The sequence below is a fragment of the Nannobrachium achirus genome, assembly GCF_963921795.1.
Source record: "Nannobrachium achirus genome assembly, chromosome: 12".
Taxonomy (NCBI): domain Eukaryota; kingdom Metazoa; phylum Chordata; class Actinopteri; order Myctophiformes; family Myctophidae; genus Nannobrachium; species Nannobrachium achirus.
In genome coordinates this window covers 33101749-33116827 of record NC_137832.1, presented here as the reverse complement: position 1 = coordinate 33116827, position 15079 = coordinate 33101749, and the positions used below count along the sequence as shown (strand labels likewise).

Genomic DNA, 15079 nt, shown 5'->3' with positions numbered 1-15079 from the left:
GAAGAATATTTAATCATTTCATGAAATAACATTCAGAAATATATAACGGTCACCCTACCTATTCAGACACGTACGTAGGCTACTACAATGACGTAATAACGCTTAATTAAAGTAAATGACATTTAATTAACGCTTATAGAGAAGCAGGCCACGTAAAGCCACGTAACACTGTGTGGATGTTGTTGTTTTTTTCGTCACTCGGTGGCGCTAATAGCTTATAGGTTACTTCAGATAGGTTGGTGGGAAAGCAACCTGCCGCTTCCCCATCCATATAAAAGGTCAAAGTCAATTGTCAAGCAGCAGTCAAAAGCACAACGCAGGATGTCACCACGCTGATGGTAAAGCTACAGACAATTCCTTTTCGTTTCCGAAAAAGTAAGTAGGCTACAGACCCTATTCATTGCCCTATAGGCCTATTGAATGTATTCATTTGATTATTTATGCTAATAGGCCTACAGCCTAAATGTTATGGTTTGATTGTCCTTTTACAAGGTTTCATCACTGACTGAACAGCATATAGGATAAGTGTGTACAGTGTATTTATTATCTTACCTCACTTGCAGGACCAATAACCCATCATGTGACAAGAAAAAGACCACCTTGCACCTTGAGAGGAAACAAAATATGGCCACTATGTTACTGACTGGAAACATTTTTATATTTTCATGGATTTTTGTTTCTGATTTTTGATGGACTGTAGCATATAGTAGTGAGTCACAGAGCAGTGTTTTTATTTTGTTTTTAATATATATGTATTATTATTACCCATAATAATAATATTATTATTATTATTATATTATTTTTTTACAGAGCATTTTTTTTACATTTTGATTGTTTCAAGTAGTCTATGGTCATGTGGTCATGTATGGCATATAGGCTGTGGTCATAAATCTTGCCTTCTAAAAGGACCTTGCACTATAGCCTGGGAAATCATTGAAGAGTGAACACTTGAGCAAACACAGCCCTCTGCTCTGCCATGATCAAGCACTATTAGGAGCCCCTTTTTATTTCCTTAAATGGCACATAACGTTATTATTACAAAGCTAGTACGAGGGCGAAATTGCCGCCTTCGCTGTTTAATTTTCACCATCATTCTGGGATCAGTATGGATGCTTTTAATGCATGCCACCTCAGAGGCGGACTGGGATAGCTACAAACACAGTTATAGTCTGCTGGAACACACAGCTGTTGATGGGAGCCCTGAAGATAACTTTAACTGCTCCGCAATCCTGCAAGGAGATCCTGATGCACTGGAGGAGGCCAAGCTACTGACAATCATTAAAGACTTCAAGAAGAGTGTCCAGATACCTGATGGGTATTACATCAATGCCACCAAGGACTGCAGGTGAGGTTCTGTAAAACTAAAGCATAGGTGGAAAAAGTAGTCAAATCTTGTACTTAAGTCAAAGCAGTGGTGGAAAGTAACTAAGTATATTTAATTAAGTACTGTACTTACAGTAAGTACAATTTTGAGTTATTTGTACTTTACTTGAGTATCTCCAATTTACAATACTGTTACTTCCACTCCACTACATCTCAGATCCAAATATTTGTAGGCCTACTTTTACTCCACATTTATTTGGAAGCTTTGGTTACTAGTTACTTTGCAGATATAAATTATAATATTTTAAAACATACATTAAACACGTTAGCCCTATACCTAGGCTATTTGAAAATAGCCGATCTACAAGCTCACAACGTGTCGCGATGAGCTTGTTGATCTGCTATTTTCTAACATTTTATACTTTTACTTTTGGTACTTTAACTACAGTACATGATGCCAACACTTTCATACTTTTACTCATACTGAATTCTGGACTTTTACTTGTAACAGAGTATTTCTACATTGCCGTATTGACACTTTTACTTAAGTAAAACATTTGAGTACTTTTTCCACCACTGAGTAAAAGTTTCAGTACTGCAATGTAGAAATGCTCTCTCTGTGTTACAAGTAAACGTCAGGATTTCAACATTTACTTATGAGTAAAAGTACAATGGTTAGAACCAAAAGTAGAAAGTGGGCCTACTACCACTCAATGTGCAGAATGTCCGATTTCACAAGTTTTCAAATGTATAATATAAATATTTTGAAAATTGCAGATCTACAAGCTCGCAAGCTTACAGATTTTGCATCACAACGCATTGTGAGCTTGTAGAGGCTATTTTCAAATGGCCAAAAAAGTAGGGCTGAAGTGGGTATAATGTTGTTTTGTAATAATAATAATAAATTGTATTGTAACAGAGAAAGTATAACATTTCCTTCTGAGAGTGGAGTAGAAAAAAGTACAAAGAATTGGAAATAATCCAGTAAAGTAAAAATTTAAATAATTACCGTATAAGCTAATAAACTATTTCTTACAGGAAGTTCAAGTCAAGCAGGAAGTATTTGATGTTCCCTCTGAGCCAAGAAGAGGAGGACTTCCCCCTTGCCTTTTCTATTGTTGTCCATCATAAGGTATGCCTATATCGTATTATAGCCTATACTCTTTCTATTGTTGTCCATCATAATGTATGCCTATAGCGTATTATAATATATATATATATATATATATATATATATATATATATATATATATATATATACAGTATATATAATATTCTATTGTATTGTATTCTAATAGTTAGAAAACCAGTGATGTCATTAGTGATGTCATTAGTGATGTCAGAGGAGGGAAGAGAGAGGAGGGAAGAGAAGAGGAGGAGGAGGAAAGGAAGAAGTAGAGGAGGGGACCCCAGGACATCCGGTCTGTGGTGGTGTTCAGCATTAGCCCACTGGAAGATATGAATGAAATCACCTCACACATACTGGAGGTTATGCAAACACACATGGCTCTAAGCAAACTATAAAGAACCCATTATCCTGTGATGGTGGAAAAACTAAAGTCCAGGAGCATCTCCTGCTTCCAAGAAAGGGGAGATGATGATGTATCCGGTGATGGAAAAATATTAAACTTCAGGAGCATCTCCTCCTCCCAAGAAGGGGCACACCAAGGAAGAGATGGGGGAGGAAGGGGGAGGTTGAAGAGAAGAAGGTGTGATGTCACAGTGATGTGTCAAGGGAACCAACCCATAGACTGTAAAAATGTGTACACACACGACGGTCTACACATCTACATGCAGAAAAGCTGCGACAATAAACCCCAAAAGGCCAAAAGGACCTATCAAGTCACAAATGGTGCATTTCACGATCATTTCCTCCATTGTTCAAAGCTGAGAAGCGCTCGAGAGACATGGCCATGAAAACCAACCAATCAAAACACTGCACTGACGCACCACACCGCCAAACCCCATCTTCTGAGTTGGGTTGTTCAGTGCGTGCACTCAGCACATCCGGTGTGCAGTGCACTGGATTTCCGCACTGAGTGCACCAAATAAACAAACGACAACATGGCACACCACTGCGTTGAGTGTGCATTTCCGAACGCACCCTCTGTGTGGCCCAACCTGTGAGATTATATAAAACAGGACACGAAGCATCCTCTGTTTGAATAGGATTCTCTGAGCTTTCAAAAGAAATTACAGGCTGCTTTAAGCAGAAATTCTATATGTCATGAATCGTAACCAAATATCTCACACAGTTGTCTCAGGCCAGAGGCTTGCGTCCTCTGTTAGATAACACAAAATATTGCATCAACACACATTTGGGTACTGTGGAGACTGAACCCAAACCAAGGCACAAGAGAGCAAAGACAGTGTTGCCAACTCGGGCATTTATTGAACAGTTCTTATTTTACAACAGCATTGTAACGCAACGTAGCATGAATGAACAACATAAATGTGAATAACTGAAATTGTCTTTTAACAAATCAACACAAGGTTTTCCCCGGACGGGGCTGTCGTTTCTCCTCTTCGTGGGGGGGGCCAGGGGGGTAGGTAAGAGTTACTTTAAAGGGGTTTCCCTCCACAGGAAACAGGCGAGTCTAATTCCATTGTATAGTCTCTCTTCCCCACCGGCGCTAGGTGAGTATAGTTTCTCTCTACAGGTGACAGGTAAAGTATTTCTTTCCCATAGGTAATAGGCGAGTATAGTTCTTTTCCACAGGTGACAGGTAATAGGTGAGTAGGTGCCCGCTCTTACACAAATCCGTCTAATTCTCTATCTTCTAAATAAAATGAACACGGGGTATAATGGGCCTGGGGCCAGAGAATTTCCGGATACTAGTATGGTTTTAAGGGAAGTGAGATATACTCAACAAAATAGGAATAGGGGTGGCTCGCTGGGGGTCCGGAAGGTAAGGCTGTGGTCTCCTTTTCCAGGTCCTTCTCCTCAGCTCGCCGAGTACACACTCTCCAGTGATAGGTACACACTCCACAGTGAGTCAGGTTTGCGCTCCTCATTGATCCAGGTACACACTCCTCAGTGTCAGTCCGCTCCCAGTCCATGCCTAGAAGTAATGAGTAGAAGGAACATTACTATAATGCACTTTACACAGTAACATGCGGTGGAGAGGGAAATATGGTGGCTCTTACCGCCTGTCTGCCCATGATCAGCTTGTCAGAGACTCCCAGCACAGACTGAAGGGGAGAGCGAGCTCAGTACTTATGCACCCCTGTGTTGGGTGGGGCCCACAGGTGCATACGCTTGTGCCTGATGAAGCGTGTGGGCCGGCAGGTAACGCCCGTCAATCACTTGGCCCACACAGTGTGTTGGTCTGCTAGGGCTCGCTCTCCCATCCAGGGTGCGCTTCTTTGACATGCAGGGCCTACCTGGCGGGCGGTGTCCGAACGAACCACCACACATCCCCCCCCTTAAGTTTGCTACTGGTTCGCAAACTTGCCGCTCTTCCTCATAGAGCCTGGACAGGGCATCGGCATGGGGAATATCCTTCCCTGGTTTATGCTCCACCTCAAAGTTGTAATCCTGCAACTCCAGAAACCAACGTGTTATTCTCTTATTAGTGTCCTTACTTTTAGCCATCCATTTCAATGGTGCGTGGTCCGTTATGAGAGTGAAACGCCTTCCCCACAAATAATAGCGTAGGTGGTGTATGGCCCACTTAATAGCAAGAGCCTCTTTCTCTATCGTTGCATAATTAAGTTCATGCTTTAAGAGCTTTCTGCTAATGAAGACTATTGGGTGCTCTTCGTCATCAATGACTTGCGAGAGCACGGCCCCGAGGCCTGTGTTCGAGGCGTCGGTCTTACCGAAGTCCGGGGTTTTTAGGACCGGCTCATCGCAGAGCTTCAGTTTGAGGCCTCGGAACACGGCCTCGGTCTCCTCTGTCCAGCGCAGCATATTGGGCCGACTTTGTCGGGTCATCTCGTACAAGGGAGCTGCAAGGGTAGCATAGTTATTTATGAACTTGTTATAGTAGGACATGATTCCCAAGAATGACTTTAACTGCTTCTTGCTGACGGGTTTGGGCCATTCGCGTATACGCTCCACTTTGCGTAATTGGGGTTTTACGCACCCGCGCCCAATAGTGAAACCCAAATATTCGGCCTCATACAGACCTATTCGGCACTTCTTGGCGTTGGCGGTCAGACCCGCTCGTCGGAGAGCTCCCAGGACTGCTTCGATGTGATGGAGGTGATTCTCCCAGGTGCTGCTGTGGATCACAATGTCATCTAAATATGCGGCGGCATAGAGATGATGGGGCCTTAATACTCGGTCCATGAGTCTCTGAAATGTTGCGGGGGCACCGTGTACCCCGAACGGTAAGACAGTATATTGGAACAGCCCTTCAGGGGTAGAGAAGGCTGTTTTCTCTTTGGTTTCTTTTGTAAGGGGCACTTGCCAATAGCCTTTTGTCAAATCGAGGGTGCTTACAAATCGAGCGGGGCCCAGCCGCTCGATTAATTCATCTACCCGGGGCATGGGGTAAGCATCAAAATTTGAAATCTCATTTAATTTACGGAAATCATTGCAGAACCGGATTGTGCCGTCCGGCTTGGGGACCAGCACAATGGGACTCGACCAGGCACTGTGTGACTCCTCTATAACTCCCAGTTGTAGCATATTTGTTACCTCCTCTTTTACGGCTCCTCGCCGGGCCTCTGGGATACGGTACGGACGTTGTCTCACTATTTTCCCCGGGGTTGTTTGGATGTCGTGCGCAACAGCATGGGTACGGCCCGGCAGTTCTGAGAACCGGTCCGCATTCCTGCTCAGAAGCTCACGTATATCTTGCGCCTGAGCTGGGGACAGTTCCTCTCCAATAGGGACTGGAGGCGGGTTCTGAGAGGAGAGAGTGGTTAGTAGGGCCGGGAGAGCGACAGGAGGCCCAACGTGCCACTTTTTCAGCAGATTAATATGGTAAATTTGCATAGTTTTCCGCCGCCCTATTTGGCGCACGCGGTAGTTGACCGGGCCCAGTTTCTCCATAATTTCGTATGGCCCTTGCCATTTTGCGAGAAATTTACATTCGCTCGTGGGAATGAGCACCAGCACTTTTTCGCCCACCTCAAAGCTCCGCAGCGTGGCGCCTCGGTTGTACACCCTGCACTGGGCGCGCTGCGCTTGTTCCATGTGTTCACGAACGAGCGGCCAGATCTTCTTGGCTCTCTCCTGTAATTGTTCAACATGGTCAATGACAGAACGATGTGGGGAAGGTTGGCTTTCCCATGTTTCCTTTGCTATATCCAACAGCCCCCGTGGCTGCCGTCCATATAGCAATTCAAACGGGGAGTACCCCGTAGACGCTTGAGGCACCTCCCGTATGGCGAACAACACCAGCGGAATCAAGCGATCCCAATCTTTGCCATCTATATCTATCAACTTTTTTAACATCTGCTTTAAACTTTTATTAAAGCGTTCCACTAATCCGTCCGATTGCGGGTGAAAGATAGAGGTCTTTATTTTATCTATTTTAAGCCATTTATAGAGTTCGGTGATGACGCGAGACATGAAACATGTGCCTTGATCCGATAAAATGGCATCGGCTATTCCGACCCGGCTGAATAGCATGAAGAGCTCGTGCGCCACTGCTCTGGCTGTAGCGGCTCTCAGGGGTATTGCCTCGGGGTACCGAGTTGCATAGTCTAGTATTACCAATATATATTTGTGTCCCCGAGCCGATTTGGGGAGGGGGCCGACTATATCCATACCAATGCGGCTGAATGGGGTGGAAATGATAGGCATAGGTATGAGAGGGTTACGTTGGAAAGGACGGGGTGCGGTGAGCTGGCATACACCGCAGCCTTTGCAAAAGTCCTCTACTGCTCGTTTTATGCCTGGCCAATAAAACCGTGCATTGATGCGATCGGTGGTTTTCTTCACGCCCAGGTGCGCCCCCAGCTGGTGCGTGTGGGCCAAATACAATACTCTGGTGACATATTCTTTTGGCACGAGCAGCTGTTCTATCACGTCCCCAGTGTTGTTCCGCCACCCTCTATACAGTAAATCCCTCCGCACAAAGAAATAGGGGGAAATTAATTCACTCACCCCTTCACATAGTTTCCCATCAATCGCGCTGACGTTCCTCCGAGCATTTTCCAGGTTCGGATCGTTCCACTGTTGTGTGGCGAAGTCCCCTCTGAGCGGAGAGCTCTCATCCTCCTCTTCGGGGAAGTCAGGCCACGCCACCGGCTCTGGCTCTTCTGACGAGGTGCCCCGCGGCGCTTCCTCTGCCTCGGGTGCATCTCCCTGCAGCTCCTCGTCTGGAGAGGGTTCGCTCTCTGGTCCCTCTGATTCGGCGCGGAAGACCGGGCACGCGGGCAATGAGTTCCTCCAACGGGGGCCCGGCCGGATCTTTCTTCTTCGCCGCGGCCGCGGCGGTCCTCTGCCCCCCGGGTTCCAATGTCTCTCAAACAGCACACAGTCCGTGCCGATGAGCAGGGGGACCGGTAGGTTAGGTACAATTCCAGCTTCCACTTCGACATCTCCTTTGGTGGATTGGACGCGTATCAGCGTCGTTGGGTAGGAGCGCACATCCCCATGCACACAGCTGACCGGCATACGGCTGGAGGTGGGACGCCCGGCATGCTCAGCGTGTACCAGCGTGACGATGCTCCCCGAGTCGAGAAGAGCCTGGGTGTCCACTCCGTCAATTCTCACCGGCAGGTTGTAGTGGCGCCGCCGCTGGCTCCCGGAGTGAAGGCAGGGGCGTCGGCCGTCGGAGGCGGCGGTGGCGGATGGCATGGATACGTCCCGGTCCCGGTCCCGGTCCGGGCAGGACCATGCGATATGATCCGCTTTCCCGCAGACGTAGCACCGGCGTGATGTCTGCGGTTGGCTTCGGGCAGTCCGCTCTGTGGCGGCTCGTCTCGTAGTAGTAGGCGACAGGGAAGTAGCCGGAGGCCGCGAGCGGTCCCGGTTGTAACGTGCCTCCCCCGTCCCTCTGGGAATCTCTGACTTTGTGCTTCTCATCATCTCTGTACTCACTTGGTGATTTTCCAGGAGCGCAACCAGGGCCTCCACGGAATTTGGGCTCACCTGTGAGGCATAGCGGCGGGCATCAGGCGGCAGGGAACGTATACATTTGTCTATGACAATTCTCTCAATCAGTGGCGGGTCACCGGCCGTAGTCAGCCACCCATGAGTTAGGCGGAGGAGAGCGGCTATTTGGGGCCGAGGCGGCAGCGCCGCTTGCATGTTCCACCCATGGAAGCGCTGGGCTCGGGCCGGCATACTATAACCTTGACTAGCCAAGATAGCTGCTTTCAGGCGCCTATATTCACGGGCCTCTGCCAGGGGTAGGTCACGGCACACACGTTGGGCTTCTCCTGAGAGGAAAGGAGCGATGATGCTGCCCCAGTCGGGGACGGGCCATCGTTCCCGGGCAGCGGTGCGCTCGAACACCTCCAGGAAGGCTTCAATATCATCATCGGGGGACAGTTTCGTTAACACTTCTCCAGGCGGACGTGTGGGATTAACGTTTTGGTCAATTTGGATTTTCTCTATTAATTTAGTCACCGCTTGCTGTAATTCGGCCTGGCTCTGTAACAGAGCGTCTAGGGCCGGTGTGGTTGTCATATTGCGTCTAGGTGAGGTTCAGTACCCGTATTCTGCACACCATGTGTGGAGACTGAACCCAAACCAAGGCACAAGAGAGCAAAGACAGTGTTGCCAACTCGGGCATTTATTGAACAGTTCTTATTTTACAACAGCATTGTAACGCAACGTAGCATGAATGAACAACATAAATGTGAATAACTGAAATTGTCTTTTAACAAATCAACACAAGGTTTTCCCCGGACGGGGCTGTCGTTTCTCCTCTTCGTGGGGGGGGCCAGGGGGGTAGGTAAGAGTTACTTCAAAGGGGTTTCCCTCCACAGGAAACAGGCGAGTCTAATTCCATTGTATAGTCTCTCTTCCCCACCGGCGCTAGGTGAGTATAGTTTCTCTCTACAGGTGACAGGTAAAGTATTTCTTTCCCATAGGTAATAGGCGAGTATAGTTCTTTTCCACAGGTGACAGGTAATAGGTGAGTAGGTGCCCGCTCTTACACAAATCCGTCTAATTCTCTATCTTCTAAATAAAATGAACACGGGGTATAATGGGCCTGGGGCCAGAGAATTTCCGGATACTAGTATGGTTTTAAGGGAAGTGAGATATACTCAACAAAATAGGAATAGGGGTGGCTCGCTGGGGGTCCGGAAGGTAAGGCTGTGGTCTCCTTTTCCAGGTCCTTCTCCTCAGCTCGCCGAGTACACACTCTCCAGTGATAGGTACACACTCCACAGTGAGTCAGGTTTGCGCTCCTCATTGATCCAGGTACACACTCCTCAGTGTCAGTCCGCTCCCAGTCCATGCCTAGAAGTAATGAGTAGAAGGAACATTACTATAATGCACTTTACACAGTAACATGCGGTGGAGAGGGAAATATGGTGGCTCTTACCGCCTGTCTGCCCATGATCAGCTTGTCAGAGACTCCCAGCACAGACTGAAGGGGAGAGCGAGCTCAGTACTTATGCACCCCTGTGTTGGGTGGGGCCCACAGGTGCATACGCTTGTGCCTGATGAAGCGTGTGGGCCGGCAGGTAACGCCCGTCAATCACTTGGCCCACACAGTGTGTTGGTCTGCTAGGGCTCGCTCTCCCATCCAGGGTGCGCTTCTTTGACATGCAGGGCCTACCTGGCGGGCGGTGTCCGAACGAACCACCACAGTACGTATAGGAACCAGTTCACTTGGGACCTGGAGGTGACTAGGGGTTTTTCATGAGCCTGAATCCAATGCAAGCATTTGTTTTGCACGAAAAACATTCCTTGGGCTAGAAAGGCCCCCACAAAAGCGTGAAAACCACGGTGAAAAGTGATGACTCAAGCATTTGTTTTGCACGAAAAACATTCCTTGGGCTAGAAAGGCCCCCACAAAAGCGTGAAAACCACGGTGAAAATTGATGACTCATCACTAAACCATAGTTTTGTGGTGGCCTTTCTAGCCCAAGGAATGTTTTTTGTGCAAAACAGATGCTTACAATGGATTCAGCACCATGAAAAAACCCTAGTTTGACCCCTCACATGCTATTTGAAGCAGATTTTTCTTTGTATTATTTTACTGTATAGAAAGTCAATGGGACCCCAACCCTATTTGTTTTTAATTGAGTGGCTAACTTGCTTTGCTGAACAAGTAGGTCCTAGGCATTGTTCATGCCAAATTTGGTGCTTGTATCACAAAGTGAACGATTCTATCAATAAATTGACTTGTAGCCGCTTGACTATATAGGGAATGCGCATCAGACTGGTGCAGTATAGGTAAAAACACGGATTGCCACCATGAGGCTGATTGGACATTTTTCAAGTGGCATTTCTTCCTCAGCCTAGTGGGAATGTGCGTGCTACATTTCACAGAAATTGCACGTCGTGTTCATGATTTGAGGCATCTTGCAAATTAATCATTAATCTGAAAAACCTGTTTTGTTTAATGACTAATAGAGATATTGTGTACCGATTTGCGTGATGTTTGGACAAAATCTGTAGGAGTGACTATCAAAAACTTTGCTAAAGTCGGCCTCATGGTGGCGCTGTAACGGGCCCATGTGAAAGATTTGGGGCAGGAATGTGTGTGCACTGAATCGCTGCCATCATGCAAACGGTGCCAGTGCCGACAATGGTGTCAGCCATGCCTTTCGGCCTGGCGGAGACAATAATAACTAGAAGCAGTGCTCTTCCGAGCACAGGTCTCCACCAGGTCAGGTAGGTCCTGATGGCGCTAAATGATTTGAGGCATTTTGTTCCAAAAATTAGTTTGGCGCAATAACAGGCCAATGTGAAAAGAGTGGCATTTGTTCCTTGACCTATAGTGCAATTCTATTCAACCTGCAGCCCGTGGGCCGCACGCGGCCCCTGTGGCATGTCTATGCGGCCCGCCATGATCATAATTCTTTTATACTTTCAGTGTGGACAAATCATTTCTGATGTCATTTTTCAGTTTCTCTGAAACAATTTTTGTTTTGTTTTATACAAGACTTTTTGGACTTTTTTTTGCTATTTTGTTTGTTCCAAAAGAAGAAACTTTATTATTTCATCATTAATCATTCCATGACAATCGTTTTGTTCAATGAGGTTTGGCCTTGGCTGTTATCTGTGTGTTTTCTTAATTTTTAGACTAGTCATGTAGTGTGTTACAAAATCATTCTCTAAACGTCTAAAATAGGACCGTACTTTTTAGCTTGTGGCCCTTGGACTTTTGGTATTTTGCTGAGTGGCCCCTGAACCATCTTAAGTTGAGTAGCCCTGACCTAGTGGAAATGTGTGTGCAGAATTGTTCTGTGATCACAAGCTATGTTCATGATTTAAGTCATTTTGTTCAAAATGGACCAATCCTGCAAACTTTGGAAGCCAATGTTAGCCAATTAGGATGGAATATATATGAAATATCGGATAGATCCGTCTTGATCACATGATTATACTGTGTACTGTCTGAGTGCATGTTTTTTGGATACAATCTCAAGGAATAATAGGAAAACAATGTTTTACATAAGTCGGCCTCCTGGTGGCGCTATAAAAAGCAGATATGAAAAATGCATGGCAAAGGTTTTTCCTTGGCCTCTAGGGAGTGCACACACAACGTTGTAAACTGATCAGCGGAGTTATAGGTAAAAACACAAATCGGCCTGTTATAGCGCCACCATGAGGCTGATTAGATTTTTTTGTGGCATTTATTCCTCTGCCTATTGGGAATGTGCATACACAATTTCACCAAAATTGCACACTGTGTTCATGAATTTAGGCATTTTATTCAAAACGGACCAATCCTGCAAACTATGGAAGCCAGTTTTAGCCAATCAGGATGGAATATGGAAAATCGGACAGATCCAAGTCGATCACATGACTGTAGAGATACTGTCTACTGATTTGTGTGATCTTTTGACAAAATCTGTAGGAGTACTGGCCAAAGGTTAGTTTTGCAAAAATCAGCCTCTTGGTGGCGCTAGAACAGGCCCATGTGAAAGATTTGGGGCAGGGGTTCTGAATTGTTATCCAGGGAGTGTGTGTGCACAGTTTGTCAGCCACCGGGCCAACGGCGCCGGAGATTAGCTGGTAACAGACGGACGGGCGGACGGACGCACACACACACGCGCACGCACGGACGGACAGGGGCGAAAACATATTCTCCCCATGCCTTCGGCTGGTGGAGACAATAATTATCAGTGCAATGCCAATCGAAAAAAGTGTCCGTCAGTGCAAAAGCGTGAGAACTGAGAAGTGAAAGTGCTCATAGCGAAAAACAGCACAAAGAATCCCCCTAGGAATGTCATTATTTTTTTTACCTTCGGACAATCTATTATGTGTGAAGTCCACAGCTTGGTCACATATATCAGCAGGTCACCAATGGAGGCAAGAAAGTAGAAGTTTGAGTATTGTGATTTGTAGTGTCTGTGATGCACGTGAAGACATTGAAAAACGTTAACATATTTAGTCTATGACTTATAGGCCAAGATACAGTATAAAGTGGGCCGTTATAGAATCTCCATGATGGCAGATTTGAATAAAATATTCAGGAATTAGGGGTGAAAACAAAATCCCCGACTCCGGCCCTGCCTTCAGCAGAGATAATGATAGGTACATATAATGAAATATAATGAAGATTATGCATATTGTACAATAGTGTTTAATTCTTTTTATTCACATAGGTGCAGAACTTTGAGCATCTGCTGCGAGCAATCTACGCCCCTCAGAATGTTTACTGCATCCACGTTGACGAGAAGGCAGAGGCTTCAGTCCTTGCTGCTGTTTCGAGTATCTCTACTTGCTTCCCAAATGTCTTCATGGTCAGCCAGTCAGTGAGTGTAGTCTACGCAGCCTGGCCACGCGTTCAGGCTGATCTCAACTGCATGGCTGATCTCTACAATGTTAGCTCAACCTGGAAGTATTTCATCAACCTGTGTGGTCAGGATTTCCCTCTGAAAACCAACCTAGAGATTGTGAGGAGCGTGCAAGCACTGAATGGTAGAAACAGCATGGAGTCAGAGCAAATCTCTGATGGGAAGAAGGAGAGGGTGAAGTTTGTTCATCAGATAGTAGATGGACAGATCCAGGTAATCATTCATGCATATATTTCCCCCAAGTTGTGTTACATGTTTAATGTGCTGTGTTGAAAAATCTTAACCCAGATTTTATTGTTGAGTGTCTCTTTGTTTTTCATTCTCTTTTGCATAACAAATGTGCAGCATTGCTATAAAGTAGCAATTGCTTTCAATTATAAGACACAAATAACTTATTTATTTATTCTTTCTCATATAAGAAAACAGAGCAGACTAAGGATCCACCACCCTTCAATCTGCCAATCTTCTCAGGAAATGCCTACATCGTGGTTAGCCGGGGTTACGTCCGCAGTGTGTTGGAAGACAACCGCATACTGGAACTGATCAATTGGGCAAAAGACACATTCAGTCCCGATGAGTTTCTCTGGTCCACCATCCAGCGCATCCCTACTGTTCCTGGGTCAGATTGGCCAAATTCCAAATATGACACAACGGATATGAAAGCTATTGCGCGGATGGTAAAGTGGGAGTGGCATGAAGGGCCTCAGGGTAAACTGGAGTCTGTGTACCCAAAGTGTCATGGCACACATGTTAGGTCAGTATGTGTCTATGGTGCTGGGGATCTGCAGTGGATGATCGAGCAACAGCACCACCTTTTTGCCAATAAGTTTGATGTAGACACAGATGTCATTGCTATCCAATGTCTGGAGAAGTACCTCAGAAACAAGGCACTGGCGCAGCAACATTAAGTGTATTCAGAAGGTCTCCGACTCACAGACACGTTGGAACCCAAGAATGCATTGGCTGGTAGAATTGAACGGTTTCCAAAACCACTTGACTTTCTTACTTTCACTCTTACTTTTTTTTTTTTTAAGAAACCGCTATTTTATGGGAAATTCTCTTTTATACCTTGACCCGATGTGTAAATAAGCCGAAGTTGAATTTGATGTTTTGATGTTGAGTCATGATGAGTGAGTACAGGAAATCAAAAGGCAAGCAAGCAATGGCAAAACATTACTGTAACATTTGTAATGCTGTAAATGCTTGTGTCAGTTGTAGAATACACAGTAAATTAAAAGAAGAAGCTGGGTTATGATATTGTTTGGGATCATTGGACTAATAGTATTTCTATATCCCACATATCTTATAATGGAATCATTATTGTTACTCTAAAACATAATCATATACATTTGATTATGATGTATACCTTTTTTGTTCCGCACATTTAAAATGTATTTTCCTTGAATTTGACATGAAATACGTGGATTGAAAACAAGGTTTTAATTTTTGTCATCAGTACTGCTCACGCATAAAAGAGCAGCAAAAATAAGAAAACATTGCTATATCCCAGAAATCAATGGGTACTAACCATACAAGAACATGAGGCACAATGTATTTCCTTGATTAGACAAGCCCATCCATAGTTCTATATTTATCGGTGTAAACATAGAAGTATGTTTTATGCAAATGACCTGCCTGCCTCACGAGCTTCGCCTGTGTTGAGTACACTATTGCCTGTTGCCTGGGGGATGGTCATTTTACAATGCTCCCCAATTGTTCCACCTACACTGGAAAGCAGAAGTGCCATTCTCACTCCCGACTCTTAACAGGTTGACTAAAAACCATTAGAACAAGGCAGGTGTGCCGGCATCCGAGTGAGGGAGTGGCTGTGTCATTAATGTGGAATTATTACACACTAGACCTTACCCGT

General features: G+C 45.6%; 1 protein-coding gene across 1 annotated transcript; it reads left to right on the top strand.

The window, feature by feature from the left end:
* Window positions 1-1118: 1118 nt before the first annotated feature.
* LOC308295531 (beta-1,3-galactosyl-O-glycosyl-glycoprotein beta-1,6-N-acetylglucosaminyltransferase-like) lies at window positions 1119-14117 on the top strand (the record flags this gene model as incomplete). The annotated part of the gene is made up of 4 exons (XM_080738583.1): window positions 1119-1345; window positions 2362-2455; window positions 13018-13422; window positions 13629-14117. 4 exons carry the CDS (start codon window positions 1119-1121, stop codon window positions 14115-14117), a joined length of 1215 nt encoding a protein of 404 aa, XP_080594709.1.
* Window positions 14118-15079: the final 962 nt, after the last annotated feature.